Raw genomic sequence first — 19,327 nt, forward strand, 5'->3', positions numbered from 1 at the left:
AGATCAGGGTAAAGAAAACAAGGCTTCAGTCAGGAGAACTAGGAGGAAAAGGAGAAAAACTGTGAGAGAAAGTTCTTCCCTAAATTATCTTCAGCCCACAGCAGCAATAACACAGATTACCTTTGGCAAATTTGGGGTTTATTTTGATTAGGAAGTTGGCATTAGAAACCTTCTACTCCACATGAAAATATTTTACACGGCAAAAACAAAAAATGTTATTCTATCCAGGGAAAAGGATGGGAGACAAAAAATACACAAGTGATTTGACTGATACATGATTTATTGTGTTACCATATGATCTACTTCTAGAGGGTAAGTACCATGTCTCCACTTCTCAGAAGAATCAATCAATAGTATTTATTGAATGCTTGTTGTATACAGAACACAGTAATAAGTGCTAGGGAGAATGCAAAAGAATTAGTAGACACAATCCCTGCTTTCTCAAGAAGCTTCCAGTCTAGTGGGGAAGAGAGATGTGAACATAAACTACACAGGAAGCAGCAGAGTAGAAGGATATGTACATAAGTGCTGTGGGGGTGGAGTAAGTATCAAATTGTTTAGCAGATACAGGGTCAACTGTATAGGGAACACAGAAGAGGAGAATAAAGTGGAGAGGTTAGTGAGGGGAGGTTTCTTGGAGGAGATACAATTTTAGTAGGGCTTTGTAAAATCCTTGCTGGGATGCCTTAATTATTATTCAGGTTTATTATTAATAGTAATAATAATAAGCTTTTACTAAGTAATAATAATAATAATGTTGGTATTTGTTAAGCGCTTACTATGTGCCGAGCACTGTTGTAAGCGCTGGGGTAGACACAGGGGAATCAGGTTGTCCCACGTGGGGCTCACAGTCTTAATCCCCATTTTACAGATGAGGTAACTGAGGCACAGAGAAGTGAAGTGACTTGCCCACAGTCACACAGCTGACAAGTGGCCGAGCCGGGATTCGAACCCATGACCACTGACTCCAAAGCCCGGGCTCTTTCCACTGAGCCACGCTGCTTCTCTACCAAAGTGCTAAACCAAGCACTGGGGAAGATACAAATAATCAACCCCTGTCCCATGTGGGGCTCACTGTCTAAGAGATTAGAGACCTGGTATTTAAATCCCCATTTTACAGATGTGGATATTGAGACAGAGAGAGGTTAAGTGACAACTCAAGGTCACACAGTAGGTCAACTGCAGAGCTGGGGTTAAACATGTGTTGCCTGACTCCCAGTCCCTTCATCTTTCCCCTAGGTCATGCTGCCTCACTTCTTCTCTACGTTTCCCCAGGACCTAATAAAGTACTTTGCACACTGTAGGTCCTCCTCAATACTTTTGTTACTAGTATTCCAAACCTTAACACTTTTCCAAGGATCCATCACTACTTCCCTCTGGAATGAAAGAAAAAAGATGGCTCTAGAGGATTGATGCAGATAGCGGTTTGGTAAAAGTATACTTTCAATCAATCCTTTTTTTAAAAAATGGTATTTAAGTGCTATGTGCCAAGCACTGTTCTCAGCACTGGGGTAGATGTGCATTAATTAGGTTGCACACAGTCCATGTCCCATGTGGGCTCATAATCTTAATTCCCATTTTACAGATGAAGTAACTGAGGCACAGAGAAGTGAAGTGACTTGGACAAGTGGCACAGCTGGGATTAGAACCCAAGTTTTTTGATTCCCAGGCCTGTGCTCTTCCCAGTAGGCCACACTGCTTACTTTCACCATAGGATTACCAGTGTGTATACAGGGTCACAGCAGCTAAGAAGGTTGATCTGGTAGGTGAAATAAGCTGATGGGTATCAGTCCCCTTCAAGTCAACTAAAATTTATAGCAGCTGCAGCAGCAAGTTTGATTGCTATGAATGGATGCACAAAACATTGCATTTAATAAACCACTATGTGACAAAGACAATGCTGGAAAATGAATTCTCTCCTACAAAATTAAATGACAAGGGGAATGATCCATCCATCCATCAATTGTATTTACTGAGTGCTTACTGAAACAGCCTCCATATAAGGCTGGGTAGGCAAAATATGGCCAACCAGTCAGATCCAACTGGCCAAGTGATTCACTCCAGCCTGCAGGTTGGATCCAGCTTGCCAGTGGATTGGTAGTAGAAGTGTCTTTCATTCAGATAGTTATTAATTGGCTCTGATCCTTCTACGAATGCATCACACATCGCCCAGAGCTGCTGTACATAGCAGGGGCTGCAGTATAAGGGGGTTACTTCCACAGTAGATTCAGAACTCTTTAATAGTAATAATAGTGGTATTTGTTAAGTGCTTACTATGTGCCAAACACTGTTCTAAGCACTGGGGGCTGTTCTAAGCACTGGCACTGTTCAGAATTGCTACAGATAAGTAGAGCCCTCTATCCCCTTCCTTTGCTTTGACAGCTTGAGATATTTATGAACATCCAGCATAAGGTTTGGAAAGGGTGTTAAATAATCCACCAAACCTAAATAATGATCAATTCCTCGGGAAAAAAAATTAGGACACTTCAGTTGGGACAAATGAAGACTGAGAAGATGTAATTGAAGCTTAGAAAATCATGAATGGTATGGGCAGAGAGAATGCAGGTTTATTGTAGTTGTTCACTAGATACCATGACCCCAGGAAAAGGGGGCACCCACTGAAGCTTGGAAGTAGTAGGTTCAAAACAAACAAAAGGAAACCCTTTATCCTACTGGGGGTGGCAAGCATGTGAAATGCATTCCCATTGGAAGTTGGACAGGAGAGTTAATACCTTGGTTTTACAGAGTGTTTTTTTATTCCAATCGTCATTCTATAGCACTTGGTTGATTGGGTAAAGAGGTTTCTAATCATTTGCACATCTTCTTAGGTCACAGTCATCTGCAGAGAGCAACTGCCAAATGAATACCTGTCTCCAGAACTTGACACTCTAGCCTATTGAATTGGAAGGGTTTTCAGAAGAAGTGGAAGCATATGCCTATGTCACTGTTGTGTCTTCCAGCAGAGCTGCCTCAAATAAATTGAACAGGACTGGGCCTCCTATACCCCCCCCCCCCCCGGTGATGGGGGAATGGATGAAAAAGAGGTACCCTCAGCTCTGACATATCTAGCCATACCATCATGAAGCAGTCTCAGTACCTTAACTTCTCAAGGCAGCCAGATTTACAAAGCAATTTCCAGAGTCCATATCTACTACTGTTTGTATCAAATGCTTTCTGGATTTTCCCAGAAATGGCAACCGTGAGGTGCCTTGATAGTTGCACAAGCTGATCTTTCACCTTCCTTTTGAAGACAGTGATGAGGATGACCTCTTGGAAACCTTGTGGCATCTCTTCGGTGGTGAAGAACATCTTGCATAAGTGTTTAAATTCTGGGTTCCCTCCATGCCTGTAAACCTCAAGGGGTGTGTTATTGGGTTCAGGTGCTTTGCCATTTTTTATGGCTCAGATGATTGTGGTGACTGCCTCAGTAGTTGGTACAAGTGCTATGTCTTTGCTTATAGGTTCTCTAGGAGTGGTAGAGCCTTTCCTGCAGTAGATGTGTTTAGGAAAAAATTTAAATTGTTGCCATTTCTTCAGGATCCCCTCCCTTGTGAATGATGAAGATAGATACAAGATAGGTCAGATACAGACCCTACCCCACACAGAGTGGGGTACCCCACCCTTCCTAAGAGGTAAGGAGAGTGGGTACCGTCTTGTTTACATATTAGGAAATTGAGGCCCAGTGACTTGCCCAAGGTCACTCAGCAGGCCAGCAACAGAACTGGTATTAGAACTCAGGTGTCTGGATTGCCAGATCCATCTCTTTCCCCTAGGCCATGCTGGTTTCTAAAAGCCTCATTTTTGTCAGATTCCAGGGCTGCAAGGTGTTGGCACAGTACTAATTTTGCTGCAAATGGCCGGTTTAATCTCTAAGTGATTTTCATCAAAACAATTTCAGTGCTTTTCCTGGCCCTGCCCAATGTCTTGGCAGCTACCTGGCAGACAGTAGCAAAGAGAACTGTCCTTTTGAAATTTACACTGGAGGTTGCAGTTGAGGTGAGCTTGGAGCTCAGAGCATCTGTTCAGCATTCTGCTCCATGCGTGGCTCATATGATTCAAACATCCCTAAGATCCTTCTGCCACACTATGATGCTCTCAGTGTGGTGCCATTGGAGTGATCATGGGTGTCTCCAAGGTCTTTTCCTTTCGTTTGCAGGTGGAAGATGGTGTTCAACATTTGTTTAGTTGGACAGTCCCATGTGGCCTGATGTCATCATGCCCTATTTAGTCTCCATACCCAAACTATCTTTCCTTGACACACAAATTGACATCGTCAACCCCACCCTTTCTACTGAACTCAACTCGCTACCTCCTCTATCCCTTTGTAGATCTCATACCACTAACCCACAACCTTGGGTCACTGTCCACAGTCTGCTTCCTTTAATCTTGTGCCCAAGTCACAGAGCGCTGCCAGCAGAAATCCAGATGTCAGGATCACCTCATCCATCTCAACCTTATCCTCACCTGCTTTGACTCTGCCTTCTCCTCCGCCCGGCAACATTTCTCCATCCTTATCGACTGCCATGCCTATTGCCCTCGCCAGTTGTTTCGGACATTTAACTCCCTCCTCAAATCCCCTGCTCCTCTTCCTTCCACCCCTTTCCTCTTGCCCCTAATGACTTGGCCACCTAATTGAAATCATCAGGCATGATCTCTCTAAATTATCTCCTGCTCCTCTCCAGTCCCTCCCTCCCCCTGCCTCTTCTTTCATTTTCCCATCTTTCCCAGCAGTATCTCAACAGATCTCCTGCCTCCTTTCAAAATCCACCCCTTCCAACTGCACCTCCTACCCCATCCTTTAGCACTTCATCAACACACTTGGCCCTCCCTTCTTCCCCCAACCCCCGACTGCTATTTTCAACTATTCACTCTTCAGTGGCTTCTTCCCTACTGCTTTCAAATATGCTCATGTTTCTCTTATCCTAAAAAACCCTCCCTTGACCCTACAGCTCCCCCCAGTTATTGCCTCATCTCCCTCTTTCCTTTCCCCTCCAAACTCCTTGAGAGAGTTGTCTACACTTGCTGCCTCCACTTCCTCTGCTCCAATTCTTTCCTTGACCCCTTCCAATCTGGCTTCTGTCCCCGTCATTCCACAGAAACTGCTTTCCTTCTTGCCAAATCGAATGACCTCTACTCCATCCTTCTAATCCTCCTTGACCTCCCAGTTACCTTTGACACTGTGTACCACCTCCTCCTGGGAACATTGTCTAACCTTCACACAGTGTCCTCCCCTGTCTCTTCTCTTATCTCTCTGGCCGCTCATTCTCAGTCTCTTTCACAGGCTCCTCCTCTGCCTCCCACCCCCTAACTGTGGGAGTTCCTCAAGACTCAGTTCTGATCCCCTTCTATTATCCATCTACACCCCCTTCCTTGGAGAACTTATTCACTCCCATAGCTTTTACTACCACCTCCATTCAGATGATTCCCACATCTACACCCCCAGCCTTAACCTCTCTCCTTTTCTGCAGTCTTGTATTTCTTTCTGCCTTCTGGACATCTCTACTTGGGCATTTCACCAACTCTTCAAACTTAACATGTCCAAAGCAGAACTCCTCATCTTCCCACCTAAACCCTATCCTTTTCCTCTTGACTTTCCCATCACTGTAGATAGCACCAAGCCCATAACCTTGACATTATCCTCAACTCATTTCTCTCATTCAAGTCACACATTCAATGTCATCAAATCCTGTTGGTTCTACCCAAACAACATCGCTAAAATCCTCCCTTTCTTCTCCATCCAAACTGTTACTATGCTGATCCAAGCACTTATCCTGTCTTGCCTTGATTACTACATCTGCCTTCTTGCTCTCCCCACTCCAGTCCATACTCCATTATGCTGGATCATTTTTATGGGGGATGGGGAAGGAGTTCAGTCCACATTTTCCCACTTCTCAAAAATCTCCAGTGGTTGCCTATCCACCTCTGCATCAACCAGAAACTCCTTTCCATAGGCTTTAAATCACTCGATCAGCTCATACCCTCCTTGCTAATTTCCTACTACAACCCAGCAAGCTCGCTTTGCTCCTCTAATGCCAACCTACTCTCTGATGTCATATGTCTCACTCTTGACCCTTTGCCCACATTCTCCCTATGGCCTGAAACTCCCTCCTCCTTCATATCCAACAGACCATCTTTATCCCCTACCTTCAAAGCCTTATTAAAATAACATCTCCTCCAGAAGGCCTTCCCCGATTAATCCTTCATTTCCCCTACTCCCTCTCCGTCCTGTGTCACCTTTGCACTTGGATTTGTATCCTTTACACACTTGATATTTACCCCCCCCTCAATACCACAGCCCATGCTTGCATATTCATAACGTATTTTAATGTCTGCCTCCCCACTTAGAGTGTAAGCTCCTTGTAGGCAAGGAACATGTCTACCAACTCTGTTGTAAAGTACTCTTCCAAGAACTTAGTACAGTGCTCTGCACACAGTAAGCACTTAATAAATACAATAGATTCATTGATGACGTTTGGTCATTGCTACAAAGACAAGCATTATAAAAACTCAATTAGTTTACTGAATATTGATACTCAAACATTTGTAAAAACATGCTTTCTTCATTGCTGTTTGTCATTGTGGGGGCGTATGCACTAGTCATGGCACGCAGACTAGGGCATGATATGGTCACATAAACCTTGGGGCTGATTTGGAAGACCAATTACTAATGACTGTCTCATTGCATAACCAACTCCTGTTAGCTGAAGAGGATAGCAGCTGCAATGGTTTGTACTGAGCATCCGCTGGACCCAATGCACTTAGTGGTTTCCAGAACCAGACTGTGCTGTCCTTCATCAGATAGTCTAGTTTCACATAGCACTGCAATGCTGACTCTGTATCTGATGCTACAGCTGCTGTTCTTTCTATTTTCACCATCCCGTAGCACCCTTATTTTCCACGGCATGCTGGGTGATTTTCTTAGTCTTATTTCTTGAACGAGGTTTTTGCACTGTAAGTATACAGCTACTGATGAGCCCAATGTGATTTGGTTGAGGCGGACAATTTTGATACTCTTTTTCTAGTCTCCTTGTCCATAGCCCGTTATTGGGCAGGGATTGTCTCTATCTGTTGCTGAATTCTACATCCCAAGCACTTAGTACAGTGCTCTGAACCTAGTAAGCACTCAATAAATACGATTGGATGAATGAATTCCAGATGAGCAGTGTATGCCTAAATAGGGCTGTTCAGCCATCCTGCAAAACAGTGGTGTTGCTTCTTCAGTGATCAATATCCTGGGTTGCCTACTTGCATTGGATTTTTTTTTTTTTAGGGTACGGTAGATGTAAACCACTGTCAGTAGGACATGCACGTTTTTCAGTAATGGAGATGGAGTGGGTTAATACACACCCTCTTGCCCAGGGTCCCCAGCAGAACAACAGTATGTACTGTGAGCCTGTGATTCAGGGTAAAGGTCCAGCCTGTGGAGCGTAGAACAGAATATCTCTGTGAGCCCTCTCAGCAACAGACCCTGCTACACACTCATCTGGTTTGAACATTGCTCGAGTGAGACACTCGCATCCGCTGTGCAAATTGTTGCAATCTTCCTTGGGAAACCAAGTGTGACTGTGGCTCAAACAATATCTCCATGAGTCCTCCCAGTAACAGACTCTCCCTGTCTCCTTATCTAGTTTGTACAGCGTTTATCAGTGAGGCACTTGCTTTCTTGGAACAGAGTATTGGCAACAGGAAGGGGTACAGTGTGAAAGTGGCCAATTGTAAATAGAAAAGGAGTGGGAATGAAGACAAGGAAAATATGTGGAGTTCGTGTATGGGCTCTAGCACACTACACTCGCTGCTTAGAATTCCTTAACTCCCATTCTCTCCTGGACCCCCTCCAATCTGGCTTCCGTCCCCTCCACTCTACCGAGACTGCTCTCTCTAAGGTCACCCATGACCTCCTTCTTGCCAAATCCAATGGCTCCTACTCCATTCTAATCCTCCTTGACCTCTCTGCTGCCTTTGACACTGTCGACCATCTCCTCCTCCTCCACACCTTATCTCACCTTGGCTTCATGGACTCCGTCCTCTCCTGGTTTCTCCTCTTATCTCTCTGGCCGGTCATTCTTGGTCTCCTTCGCAGGGGCCTCCTCCCCCTCCCATCCTTTAACTGTTGGAGTTCCTCAAGGGTCAGTTCTTGGCCCTCTTCTGTTCTCCATTTACACTCACTCCCTTGGTGAACTCATTCGCTCTCACGGCTTTGACTACCATCTCTACGCAGATGACACGCAGATCTACATCTCTGCCCCTCTCCTCTCCCCCTCCCTTCAGGCTCGCATCTCCTACTGCCTCCAGAACGTCTCCACCTGGATGTCTGCCCCCCACCTAAAACTCAACATGAGCAAAACTGAGCTCCTCACCTTCCCTCCCAAGCCCTGTCCTCTCCCAGACTTCCCTATCACCGTGGATGGTACGACCATCCTTCCCATCTCTTAGGCCCGCAATCTCGGTGTCATCCTTGACTTGTCTCCCTCGTTCACCCCACACAACCGATCCATTACCAAGACCTGCCGGTTTCACCTTTACAATATCGCCAAGATCCGCCCTTTCCTCTCCACTCAAACGGCTACCTTACTGCTATGGCCTCTCGTTATATCCCGGCTAGACTACTGTGTCAGCCTTCTCTCCGACCTCCCATCCTCCTCTCTCGCCCTTCTCCAGTCTATTCTTCACTCCGCTGCCCGGCTCATCTTCCTGCAGAAACGATCTGGGCATGTCACTCCCCTTCTTAAACACCTCCAGTGATTGCCTATCAACCTCCGCTCCAAACAAAAACTCCTCACTCTAGGCTTCAAGGCTCTACGTCACCTTGCCCCTTCCTACCTCTCCTCCCTTCTCTCTTTCTACCGCCCACCCCGCACGCTCCGCTCCTCTGCCGCCCACCTCCTCACCGTCCCTCGGTCTCGCCTATCCCGCCGTCGACCCCTGGGCCACGTCCTCCCGCGGTCCTGGAATGCCCTCCCTCCTCACCTCCGCCAAACTAATTCTCTTCCCCTCTTCAAAACCCTACTTAAAACTCACCTCCTCCAAGAGGCCTTCCCAGACTGAGCTCCCCTTCTCCCTCTACTCCCTCTACCACCCCCCCTTCACCTCTCCGCGGCTTATCCCTCTTGTCCCCCCATTTCCCTCTGCTCCTCCCCCTCTCCCTTCCCATCCCCTCAGCACTGTACTCGTCTGCTCAACTGTATATATTTTTATTACCCTATTTATTTTGTTAATGAAATGTACTTCGCCTTGATTCTATTTAGTTGCCATTGTTTTTACGAGATGTTCTTCCCCTTGACTCTATTTATTGCCATTGTTCTTGTCTGTCTGTCTCCCCCGATTAGACTGTAAGCCCGTCAAATGGCAGGGACTGTCTCTATCTGTTGCCGACTTGTTCATTCCAAGCACTTAGTACAGTGCTCTGCACATAGTAAGCACTCAATAAATACTATTGAATGAATGAATACACTCCATAATAATGATAATTATGATATTTGTTAAGTACTCACTATGTACCAAGCACTGCTCTAAGCCCTGAGGTAGATACAACTTGATCAGGTTGGATGCAGTCCCTTTCCTACATGGAGCTTACACTCTTAATCCCCATTCTACAGATGAGGTAACTGAGACCCAAAGAAAGTTAAGTGACTTGCCCAAGGTCACACAGCAGACATTGGCAGAGCCAGGATTAGAACTCAGCTCCTTCTGACTCCTGGGCCCTTGGTCTATCCACTAAGCCACACTACTTCTTGCTCCATATAAGCCACGTTCTATATAAGTTAGGAGGCTAGGTTCAGAGGAATCACACTTCTCCAAGACTCTATTTTTACATAGAGAAGTAGCATGGCCTAGTGGATAAAGCATGAACCTGGGAGTCAGAAGGACCTGGGTTCTAATCCTGGCTCTGCCACCTGTCTGCTGTGTGACTTTGGGTAAGTCACTTAACTTCACTGTGCCTCAATTCCCTCACCTGTAAAATGGGAATTAAGACTATGAGCCCTATGTGGGACAGGGACTGTGTCCAACCGGATTATCATTTATTCATTCAATCTTATTTATTAAATGCTTACTGTGTGCAGAGCACTGTACTAAGCGATTATCTTAGATCTACCCTGCATTTAGAATAGTGCCTGGTACCCAGTAAACACTTAACAAAATACCACAATTATCATCATCATTAAATACAAGCCAGTGGAAGGACATAGAGTTTGAACACAAACACAAGAAGATGGCTTTCTGCTTTTGCTTGCTGTGTCCTGCTAACTGGATCTGTTCAAATTACATACACTTCAACAGCAAGCCTATTTACATTTTCTCCATTTCTAATTATAGTGTCAAGGCAATAAAAATCCCAACATACAACAAAGGAGAAAACATTTATTCTGCAGGATTGATCCACCTGGCACTATCTTTATCGCATCGTAACTCCTGGTTACAATAATAATAATAATTGTGGTATTTGTTAAGTGCTTACTACGTGCCAAGCACTGGCATAGATACAAGACAAATCAGGTCCCACGTGGAATTTGCAGTCTAAGCAGGAGGGAGAACAGGTATTGAATCTCCATCTTGCAGATGAGGGAACACAGAGAAGTTAAGTGACTTGCCTCAAGGCATACAGCAGACAAGTGGCAGAGCTGGGATTAGAACCCAGGCCCCCTGGTTCCCAGGACTGTGCTCTTTCCACTAGGCCACTAATTAGAGGATGATCATTCCAAACCTGGTATTTTCTTAAGTAAATTTGCCTAGCAACAGAAAGTGCAGTGGCAATATTATCCACAACACACAAGATTTTTGCTAAAGGAATTTGAGCAAGGGGACTGAGAAAGGCAGGAAGTCCATTTCTCAGAGAATTATTGCCACTGCCATTACTGTACTGTGAGGATTTGGAATCAATAGCAAAGAATCAACTTAGCCCAAGGCTTTGAAAAAAATCATATCATCAAATAATTTTCAGGCCCAAAGGCATTTATATGCCTAAAATCTTGTACTTGGATTTGTACCCTTTATTCACACCACCCTGAGCCCCACAATACTTATTTACATATCCATAATTTATTTTAAGGCCTGTCTCCCCCTCTAGACTATAAGCTCCTTATGGGTAGGGAACATGCTTACCAACTCTGTTATACTGTACTCTCCCAAGCACTTACTACGGTGCTCTGCACACCATGTGCACGCAAATACGATTGATCCTTTAAGGAAACTTCAAATTTGTTTACTTTTTCCTCAAAGACCAGATTATATGCTCTGCATAAAGACTTGCTCATTGTTAGTGATTTATAAAAGAGTTAAAACTGCTAAAGGAAATGATCCATGAAACCCTGGAACAAGGTTCTTAGAAATGTCAATGAAAGAGCAAATTTATAGAAACCTAGAGAAATCACTACCACTTCAGGATACTAAAAACATAACATCAAACTTTCTTTGAACCCTGCTTTCTTCCTGCTGTGCCATGAAGTTAAGGAATTCCGATTACTCAGATTGTACCTCTTGCATTAAATTAATAGGCAGTGAGGGAAGACGAAGGAGTGAGACAAGTCAGGGCAAGAGAGACTTTCAACAAATTCATCTGTCAGCCGAATACAGTACTCTCAAGTTATTCCACCAAGAGTCCAAATAGTACTCATCAATTTACCCAACTCATCAGCAAACTTAATAACCCCAACACCTCTCACCACTCACTCACGGCTTGTAAAAATTCCATATGCTACATTCATTAAATGAAAGAACAAAGCAGAATAGGGGCCCTGTTGCAGTACTACCTTTCCAAACTATGCTTTGACCTGATTTTTGACAGGACATATGCTAAATTAGGCTGTGTTTGGGACCAGACAGTGTTAATTTTCAAGAATTCCAAAAGGAACGATTCATTTAGCTTCAAAAAAACATCTGAGGGATCAGTAAATATCAGTGTTTTAAAATTACGTTGACAACCGAAAAAATAATGTTGACGGGCAAAAAAGGGAGGCAGAACTGTGAACAAAGGGGATCAAAGGCATAGTGAGGCTTTTCAAATCTTTCCTTTCTGAGGGACTATATTTCCCAGAATTCTTTGGTAGACTGAAACCATCTGGGAGGAAGTGAGTTGGTGAGGAGAAGCTTAGGCCATCAGTGGTTTAGGAAGAGGTTTTAAAATCCCTCTTCGAAAGGGGTTTTCACTCTACATCACCCAGCCTTTGGGGAGTTGAGAGATTGGCACTGTAGGGGTGAAGCCATTTGTTTCAGAAGCTCTGTCAGAAGAGGAGCCAAGAAGTTAGCTCTAATTTTTAAGTCACTGCTGGCAGGACACTGCTTCCCAGTTGGTCCCAGAGCCGAGTAGGATTCCTCTCCCTTCCAGCAGGCTCCAGAGTCAGACTGGATGCTGCTTTAACTCCCAGCCCAATTTACTCCAACAGCTTGGTGAGTAGTCTGGGGCCCAGGTAGGTGAGTGTCGGGCTTGGGAGGTGCAGTGGTGGCTCAAGCTCCACAGGGATGACTTTCAGAGTCACTGAGCTGCTCCTAAGGTGGGGATTGCTGTCCTTTGCTACCACACCCCAGGGCCAGCTGGAGGTTTGGTGAGCCCCACCTGGGGCTGCTAGGGCGAGGGTGAGAGAGAAGAGAGGGAGAGGAGAAGCCACACCTCCTCAAAGCTCCACCTGAAGTTCCTCCCCGCCCCCCCAAATCAGAAAGAAAAGTTGGCATTCCTGACTGTAGGAACTAGATTTTAGATTCACTCTTTTCTTCCCTCCATATAATATTAGAATTCACACCTATGACTACTGAATGTGGTCTGAAAACATATGGGGTAAGAATGAATTTTTTCCAGTGCTTCAAGTTTTAGCAATGACTGATCTCCTTTGACAAAATGCCACCTGAATGGCAGCTCTTATTTTGTGATAGGGAACTATGATGTGCATGATTTTGAAGAACACAAAATCTAACAGCTACTAAAATTGATTTAAAAAAAAAACATTTTTATTGGCATCCTTAAGAATCTAGAAGGCCACTTTTTTGGTGTTTTTACAAATGTAGACCCAGTAGCTACAATAACCAGTGTCCTAGATGTACCCAGTTCTTTATTTCCTCCTAGAGTCATCCTCCCATTGAAAGGGACTCAGTTTCAGGCACAAAAATCCTTCCATACCAATAAACTGGCATCCCTGATGCTGCCACCCTTAAATGGTGTGCTTAAGAAGCTTACTGGGATGCAAAGGTTTAGGATTCAGCCCCTACGCTGATCATCGGGAGATACTGCAGCCGTCAAACAAAGGACGGCGCCGGTGGAGCATTGGGAAGGACCCTCCCAAAATCTAGAGAGGGGAAAGCACCAACACACAAAAAACTGTGACTTACCCACGCTAGTAGGAAATATGTCCTCATTGTTGATCTGCACCTCGATCCAGTCCATGAGCAGATTCATGTACTGGGGTGCTGGCAATGCAGTAGGCTTCTTGTACTTGAGGTCGTCCTGCCACCGGTACTCATATTTGGGGCCCCCCGACATGACGGGGCAGGTCCTCTCAGTGCAGAACTCACAGATGGTCCCATAGATTAGGTTGATGCGATTGAAGAAATCCACCACGTGAACTGCCACCCAGTCATTCTGGTCTTCCCCATTAGGCAGCTGTACTGCAGCCTTCAGGTCCACGCCCGAGTTCAGAGAGGCCTGCGCTCGCTTGTGGAGCTCAAACCTCTGGGTGCCGGGTTCAAATTTGCGCTTGGGCCGAAAGGTCTTGTCCTTATTGAAAACCTGCTTCAGCGCTATTGACATCGTCTTCTCGTTCTCCTGACTTTTCTTGCAGCTGGCAAAAAGGCACCAGGAACTGTTAGATGAGATATCCCAGCCCAAGAGAGTTTTCCACTGCCAGCCCTCTGGCCCCAGCCTCGCGGCTGCAGCGTCCAATCTCTTCTAAAAAGCCCCTTTGCTCTTCTTCTTGGAAGCCCTCCTGGCAGCCCTCATGGTCCTAAACACAGAGGGGAAGAGTATACATTAATGTCCAGCCAGCAATCTACTTAACTACCAACATGTCATAATAATAATAATGACATGTGTTAAGTGCTTACTATGTGCCAGGCACTGCACTAAGTGCTGGGGTGGATACAAGCAAATCAGGTTGGACAAAGTCCGTGTCCCATGTGGGGTTCATAGTCTCAATCCCCATTTTACAGATGAGGGAACTGAGGCCCAGAGAAGTGAAGTGACTTGCCCCAGGTCGCACAGCAGACAAGTGGCGGAGCCGGGATTAGAACTCATGACCTTCTGATTCCCAGGCCCACACTCTATCCACTACACCATGCTGCTTCTGTTGTAGCCATGACTATGGGTCCCACATTGGCCTTTTCGGTCACACGTGCACTCGTAGGTGAACTTCACCATCAGTGGGGTCTTCTTTGACTAAGAAGGACAAAGAAGACTATGTGTAAATTACACATCTACTTAACTACTCTGCCACCATCAACTTTTAAAAGAGTAGGCTCCTATCCAGGATGGATGGCTGTCTATCTTATACCAGACAGTCAAGTTTTCAGCTGCTCTGTCCCCAGTCCGGTAGCAAAATGGTGCCTGATGTGTTTATGTCCTTTTTATAACCTCTCGGCACCACGCCATTTTCCCATGTGGCTTCTGCTATCGAATTCCATGACTCAGACATGGTGCCATAGTTTGCCTGGACCTGGGAGGGAACTATGGAGCAAGTGGAGGGGGAAGGGCGGGGCCCTGGTCCCTCCAGTAATTGTGTGAAATTGGTGTACCTCTGCAAAATGACATTTGTGAAGCCAAAACCCATGCTCGGTATAATGTATGTGACCTCACGTGTCTTCTTTTCCTCTATTCCCAAATGCACTGATAGCAAAGTTGATTGGGCTGATGGGTGGAGATGGTGTTGAAGGGTGAACCTGGTGAATTTACACTGCATAGGCAAACAATCTAGCTAATAATTTCAAAGTCAAGAACAAAAACCGCTTTTCTTCAGTGGTCTGTTATTTCCCCTTGATTTGGGATAACTGCCTCAGGTTTCTACTTAATTTACCTTTGGAGGCAAAGCCCAGTAAACATTATGCTATCAAGGGCCACCATTGACATATGTTTCAATTTAGAAAATCCTCTAATTGTCTATAGCAAAATTTCTAGCCTCTCCCCATCAAGCAGTGACTCCTGACCACTAGTCTCGAGACCCTCCACCAGTTCTCACCTCCACAGTTTTTGGAGCTGGATTCTCAGATTTGCTCATTCCAGAGTTCTATTAATAATAATAATGTTGGTATTTGTTAAATGCTTACTATGTGCAGAGCACTGTTCTAAACGCTGGGGTATACAGGGTAATCAGGTTGTCCCACGTGAGGCTCACAGTTAATCCCCATTTTACAGATGAGGTAACTGAGGCACAGAGAAGTTAAGTGACTTGCCCACAGTCACACAGCTGACAAATGGCAGAGTTGGAATTCAAACCCATGACCTCTGACTCCCAAGCCCGGGCTCTTTCCACTGAGCCATGCTAAAACCCCAGAGTTTCTAATCAGGGCTGCAAAGACCCAAAATAGTGGATTTCTGACCTATTAGCTCTATGAAGTGGAAACTACATTGGAGGGGTCAAGGAGAGAATTTGAGGAGAGGAAGTGGAGGCAGTGGATGTAGACAATTCCCTCAAAGAGTTTGGAGAGAAACTGTAGGAGTGAGGTGTGACGATAACTGGAGGGAGCTAACAGTCTAGCAGGGGTGACATCACTAAAATAAGTTTCAGATTGAAAGAAGAAGGAAATGGGGATAGTGCTTTAATAGGGTATGTACAATTTGTACATAAGTCTTGCAGGTTGTGTGTACAGGTGCTCAGGTAGCACAGAAATGTTTAAGGGGCAGCTGGGAAGCAAAAAACCTGGGGTGATTAGAAATTAATCAGGGAGGCCACCTGGAGGAGATGTTATTTTTCTTTTAGAAGGGCTTTGAGGATGGGAGAGCAATGGTCTGTCAGATTTGAAGTGGGAGGGAGTTCTAGACCAGATGCAGGACGAGGGCAAAATATTGGTGGTGAGAGGTACAAGGACAAGACTCAGTGAGTAGATTAGTTTAAGCCGAGCCAAGAAAGTGGAATATAGGAGAGAGAGAGCAGGTTGTGTGCCCTGAAGCACTGACTGAATGCCCTAAAGTCATGGACAAGGGACAATTTCTCAGCATAGGATGCCAGATTGGTAACAACTGTGCAATCTAACCCTTCAATTCTCAAGTTACTCTGTTCTCAGAACTGGTATTATATAATCCTCCTACAGTATGTTAATGCCACTGTTTTCTCTGTATAACAGAGAGGTACAAGGAGTTACACGTCAACCTTAGAAATAATTAAACAAAAGCCTGCTTGCATACCAAACCAACATGTCTACCCAACACCTATAATGAGGTAGCTTGAAGAAAGAGCACTCAGAAAGGGCTCTTGTAACTCAATGATAATAATTGCAGTATGTATTAAGCACTTATTAGTACTAAGCGCTAGAGTAGAAACTACATAAGCAGATTTGAAACCAATATGAGCTCCCAGTCAAAGAGGGAGGCAGAACAAGGATTTAATCCCCATTTTACAGATGAGGAAATTGAGGCACAGAGAATTCAAGTGACTTGTTTAAGGTCACCCAGCAGGCAAGTGGTGGAGCCAGGATTAGAACACACATCGCCTGGTTCTCAGGCCCATGCTCTTTGCACTACGCCAGGCTCCTCCCTGTGTGACTTGTCCAAGGTCACAAAGGAGGCTTATTACTAGAACCCTTGAGTAGTTCTTCTTCTTTTTGTACAACATGTTTATACAGTTCTGTCAAACATACTCATGAATCTCTTTATAGGGTTTTCATCATGGGGTCCCAGAGTATCAACCAACTTTATAATTGGGAGCCATAATAAAATTCACCTCCAATAAAAATCACTAATAAGAAAATATTTTTAGCTCTACTTCCACAGCATCCTATTTATGCCCAGCATGTTATGTCATAAGAATTATTGTTTTTAATATTTTTATATTTTGGCAAATGTTTGCAGGCCATTCAAAGTGCCACTGTAAACAACATTTGTCTCCACGCAGCAAGTGAGGGGAATCCTGGCTCATATGTTTCTGTAATTTGGTTATTTATGACATTATGTTTATTTACAATGGCACATGTCCTGCAGGCTCTTACATGACAGAGTATGTTATACTTTAGTCAGTGCTAATTATGGAGTGCTTACTATACGTATTTAATCATATTTCTTGAGTGCTTATTATATGCAGAGCACTGTACTAAGCGCTTGGGAGAGTACAATACAACAGAGTTGGGAGATAACTTTTCCTGCTGACAACGAGCCTACAGTCTAGTGGGAGCTTATATTCTTCCTAGTTAACTTTCCACTATGCCTAGTTGTGTGATCAAAAAACAGTGGATGCTTTATCAATATTGTTGACTGAAGGCTTTTTGACTTGAGTGCTGTGCTCTGCACACAGTAAGTGCTTAATAAATACAATTGATTGATTCAGTGACTTCATGTCTGTATCAATTGAAAGTGCTTACATTGAAACTAGGGAATCAGTTCAGAAAACCAACTATTTTCCAGCTATAAGTCAGCTTTTTGGAGCTTCATTAAGGAAAGCTGCTTTGCCTGTATTAAATTCAATCTTTAAAACAGTAATAAGTGATATTCTGGGATGCATGATATTTAAAGGAGTGGCCTAATGAAAGAGCCTGGGCCTGGGAGTCAGAGGACCTGAGTTCTAATCCTGACTCTGCCACTTGCCTGCCCTGAGACCTTGGGCAAGTCATTTAACTTCTCTGTGCTTCAGTTTTCTCATCTGTTAAATGGGGCTTCAATATCCATTTTCCCTCCTAGACTGTGAGCCTCTTGAGGACAGAAACTGTGTCCTAGCTGATTATCTGGTATCTACCCTAGTATTTAGTACAGAACTTGGCACAAAGTAAGCACTTAACAAAAATTATTATAATCATTAATCATAAGAATTAAAAAGCAATGCTGTGCTTGAAACAGTATTTCTCACGTGTAGCCCCTTGGGGTCCATAAAGTCATGGAGGAATTCCTTGTGACCTCAATGGCCCGCAAGCCTGCTGCTGCTGCCTCTTGTCATCTTCAGTGAGAAATCTGACTTTTTAGAAAATGGCCATGAAATGATTCACCACTGGCTATAGAGCAAGGTGCTGCTTAATTAAAAGGGGCCAACAGAGCGACCTCAGTTGTTGAGCGTAACCAGGGGAAGAGAAGGGAAGAAAAACAGGAGAAGGAGAAGGGAGAAGAGGAGCAAAGAAGGAAAAGGAAGTGGAGGAGAAAGTGGAAGAGGAGGCACCGCACAGAGAGGAAACTCAGGAAGAAAAGTAGGATGAGAGGAGTTTGGGAGGAGGGTAAGGATTATTGGAGAAAGAGAAAAGGAGGAGGAATGTGGACTGAGAACTGAAGAGCAGGAGATAGTCTATGTGTTTGTCTTTCTATCTTAGGATGCTCCTCCACCTCAGCTTTAGACACTGCAATTAAAGGCAACTGCCTCAAGGGAGAGGGAGAGAAAGAGGGAGAGAGGGAGAGAGAGGGAGAACACCTGTGAGAAGCGGCACCTGTGGGGGACCTGGGATGGGGACACAATGGCTCTGAATTAAGAGAAATACTCTAGAAATGAGGTTTCAACAGACTTCCAGTCTAGGTCAGACAACTCCAGCTACTTCCAACAACACTAGGAGTGCCTCCAGATCCTATCAACATGGACCCCTCTTGGGACATTAGGAAGACAGTGCCCGAACCAGACCACTCCAAAATATCTGCCATATATGCACACCATCAGAGGAGGCAGGACTGGATCTGACCAGCAGTCTCTAACACCCTGCTCTCCCCACCAATCTTTCTGATGCTGCATATGCATGACAGTCATCTTTATTTTCAGAGTAGCTGATGAAGTGGTGGGGAGGGGGAGGAGACCATGTGGGGTTATGCAATAGAATCTCAGCTCTGGCCTCCAGGTGGTGTTATACCACCACTATCACTCCATATACTCCTAACCAAACACAATTCCAGGGATGAAGGAGCCCCCACTAAACTGCCTGCTGTGTGTCCAAGTCCTGGTGTGGCTGACTTTTAAAGAAGTTACCACTGATTTAAGTGACTTAACCCCAGCTTGGGGCAAGCAGTCCACAAGAAGAACATGGATGTCCTCTGGCAGAGTTGTCAAATAACTGTGGGCTTTGGGACTCCTCTGTCTTTCCTCTGCATCTCTGATCCCAGTCAATCAAGGGAGGGGTCCTGGATAGGTGGACAATGGGGGCAAGCATGGTGGCCTTAGCTTTGGGGAGCGGAATATCGCTTGGAGTCCCACGGGTGAAAATCAAGTCCAATGAGTACTGCCAGGGCCTC

The 19,327-nt window shown here is 44.9% G+C and overlaps 1 protein-coding gene across 1 annotated transcript in view; it reads right to left on the reverse strand.

Moving 5' to 3' along the window:
• MOB3B (MOB kinase activator 3B) overlaps positions 1 to 19,327 on the reverse strand; it is a 190,264-nt gene that overhangs the window by 112,408 nt on the left and 58,529 nt on the right. The window contains exon 2 of the mRNA XM_029055595.2: positions 13,318 to 13,928. Coding sequence (XP_028911428.1) covers positions 13,318 to 13,735 — 418 coding nt within the window. The 5' untranslated portion in view covers positions 13,736 to 13,928. The remainder of the gene's footprint in view (positions 1 to 13,317; positions 13,929 to 19,327) is intronic.

The sequence above is a fragment of the Ornithorhynchus anatinus genome, chromosome X5, assembly GCF_004115215.2.
Source record: "Ornithorhynchus anatinus isolate Pmale09 chromosome X5, mOrnAna1.pri.v4, whole genome shotgun sequence".
Classification (NCBI taxonomy): Eukaryota; Metazoa; Chordata; class Mammalia; order Monotremata; family Ornithorhynchidae; genus Ornithorhynchus; species Ornithorhynchus anatinus.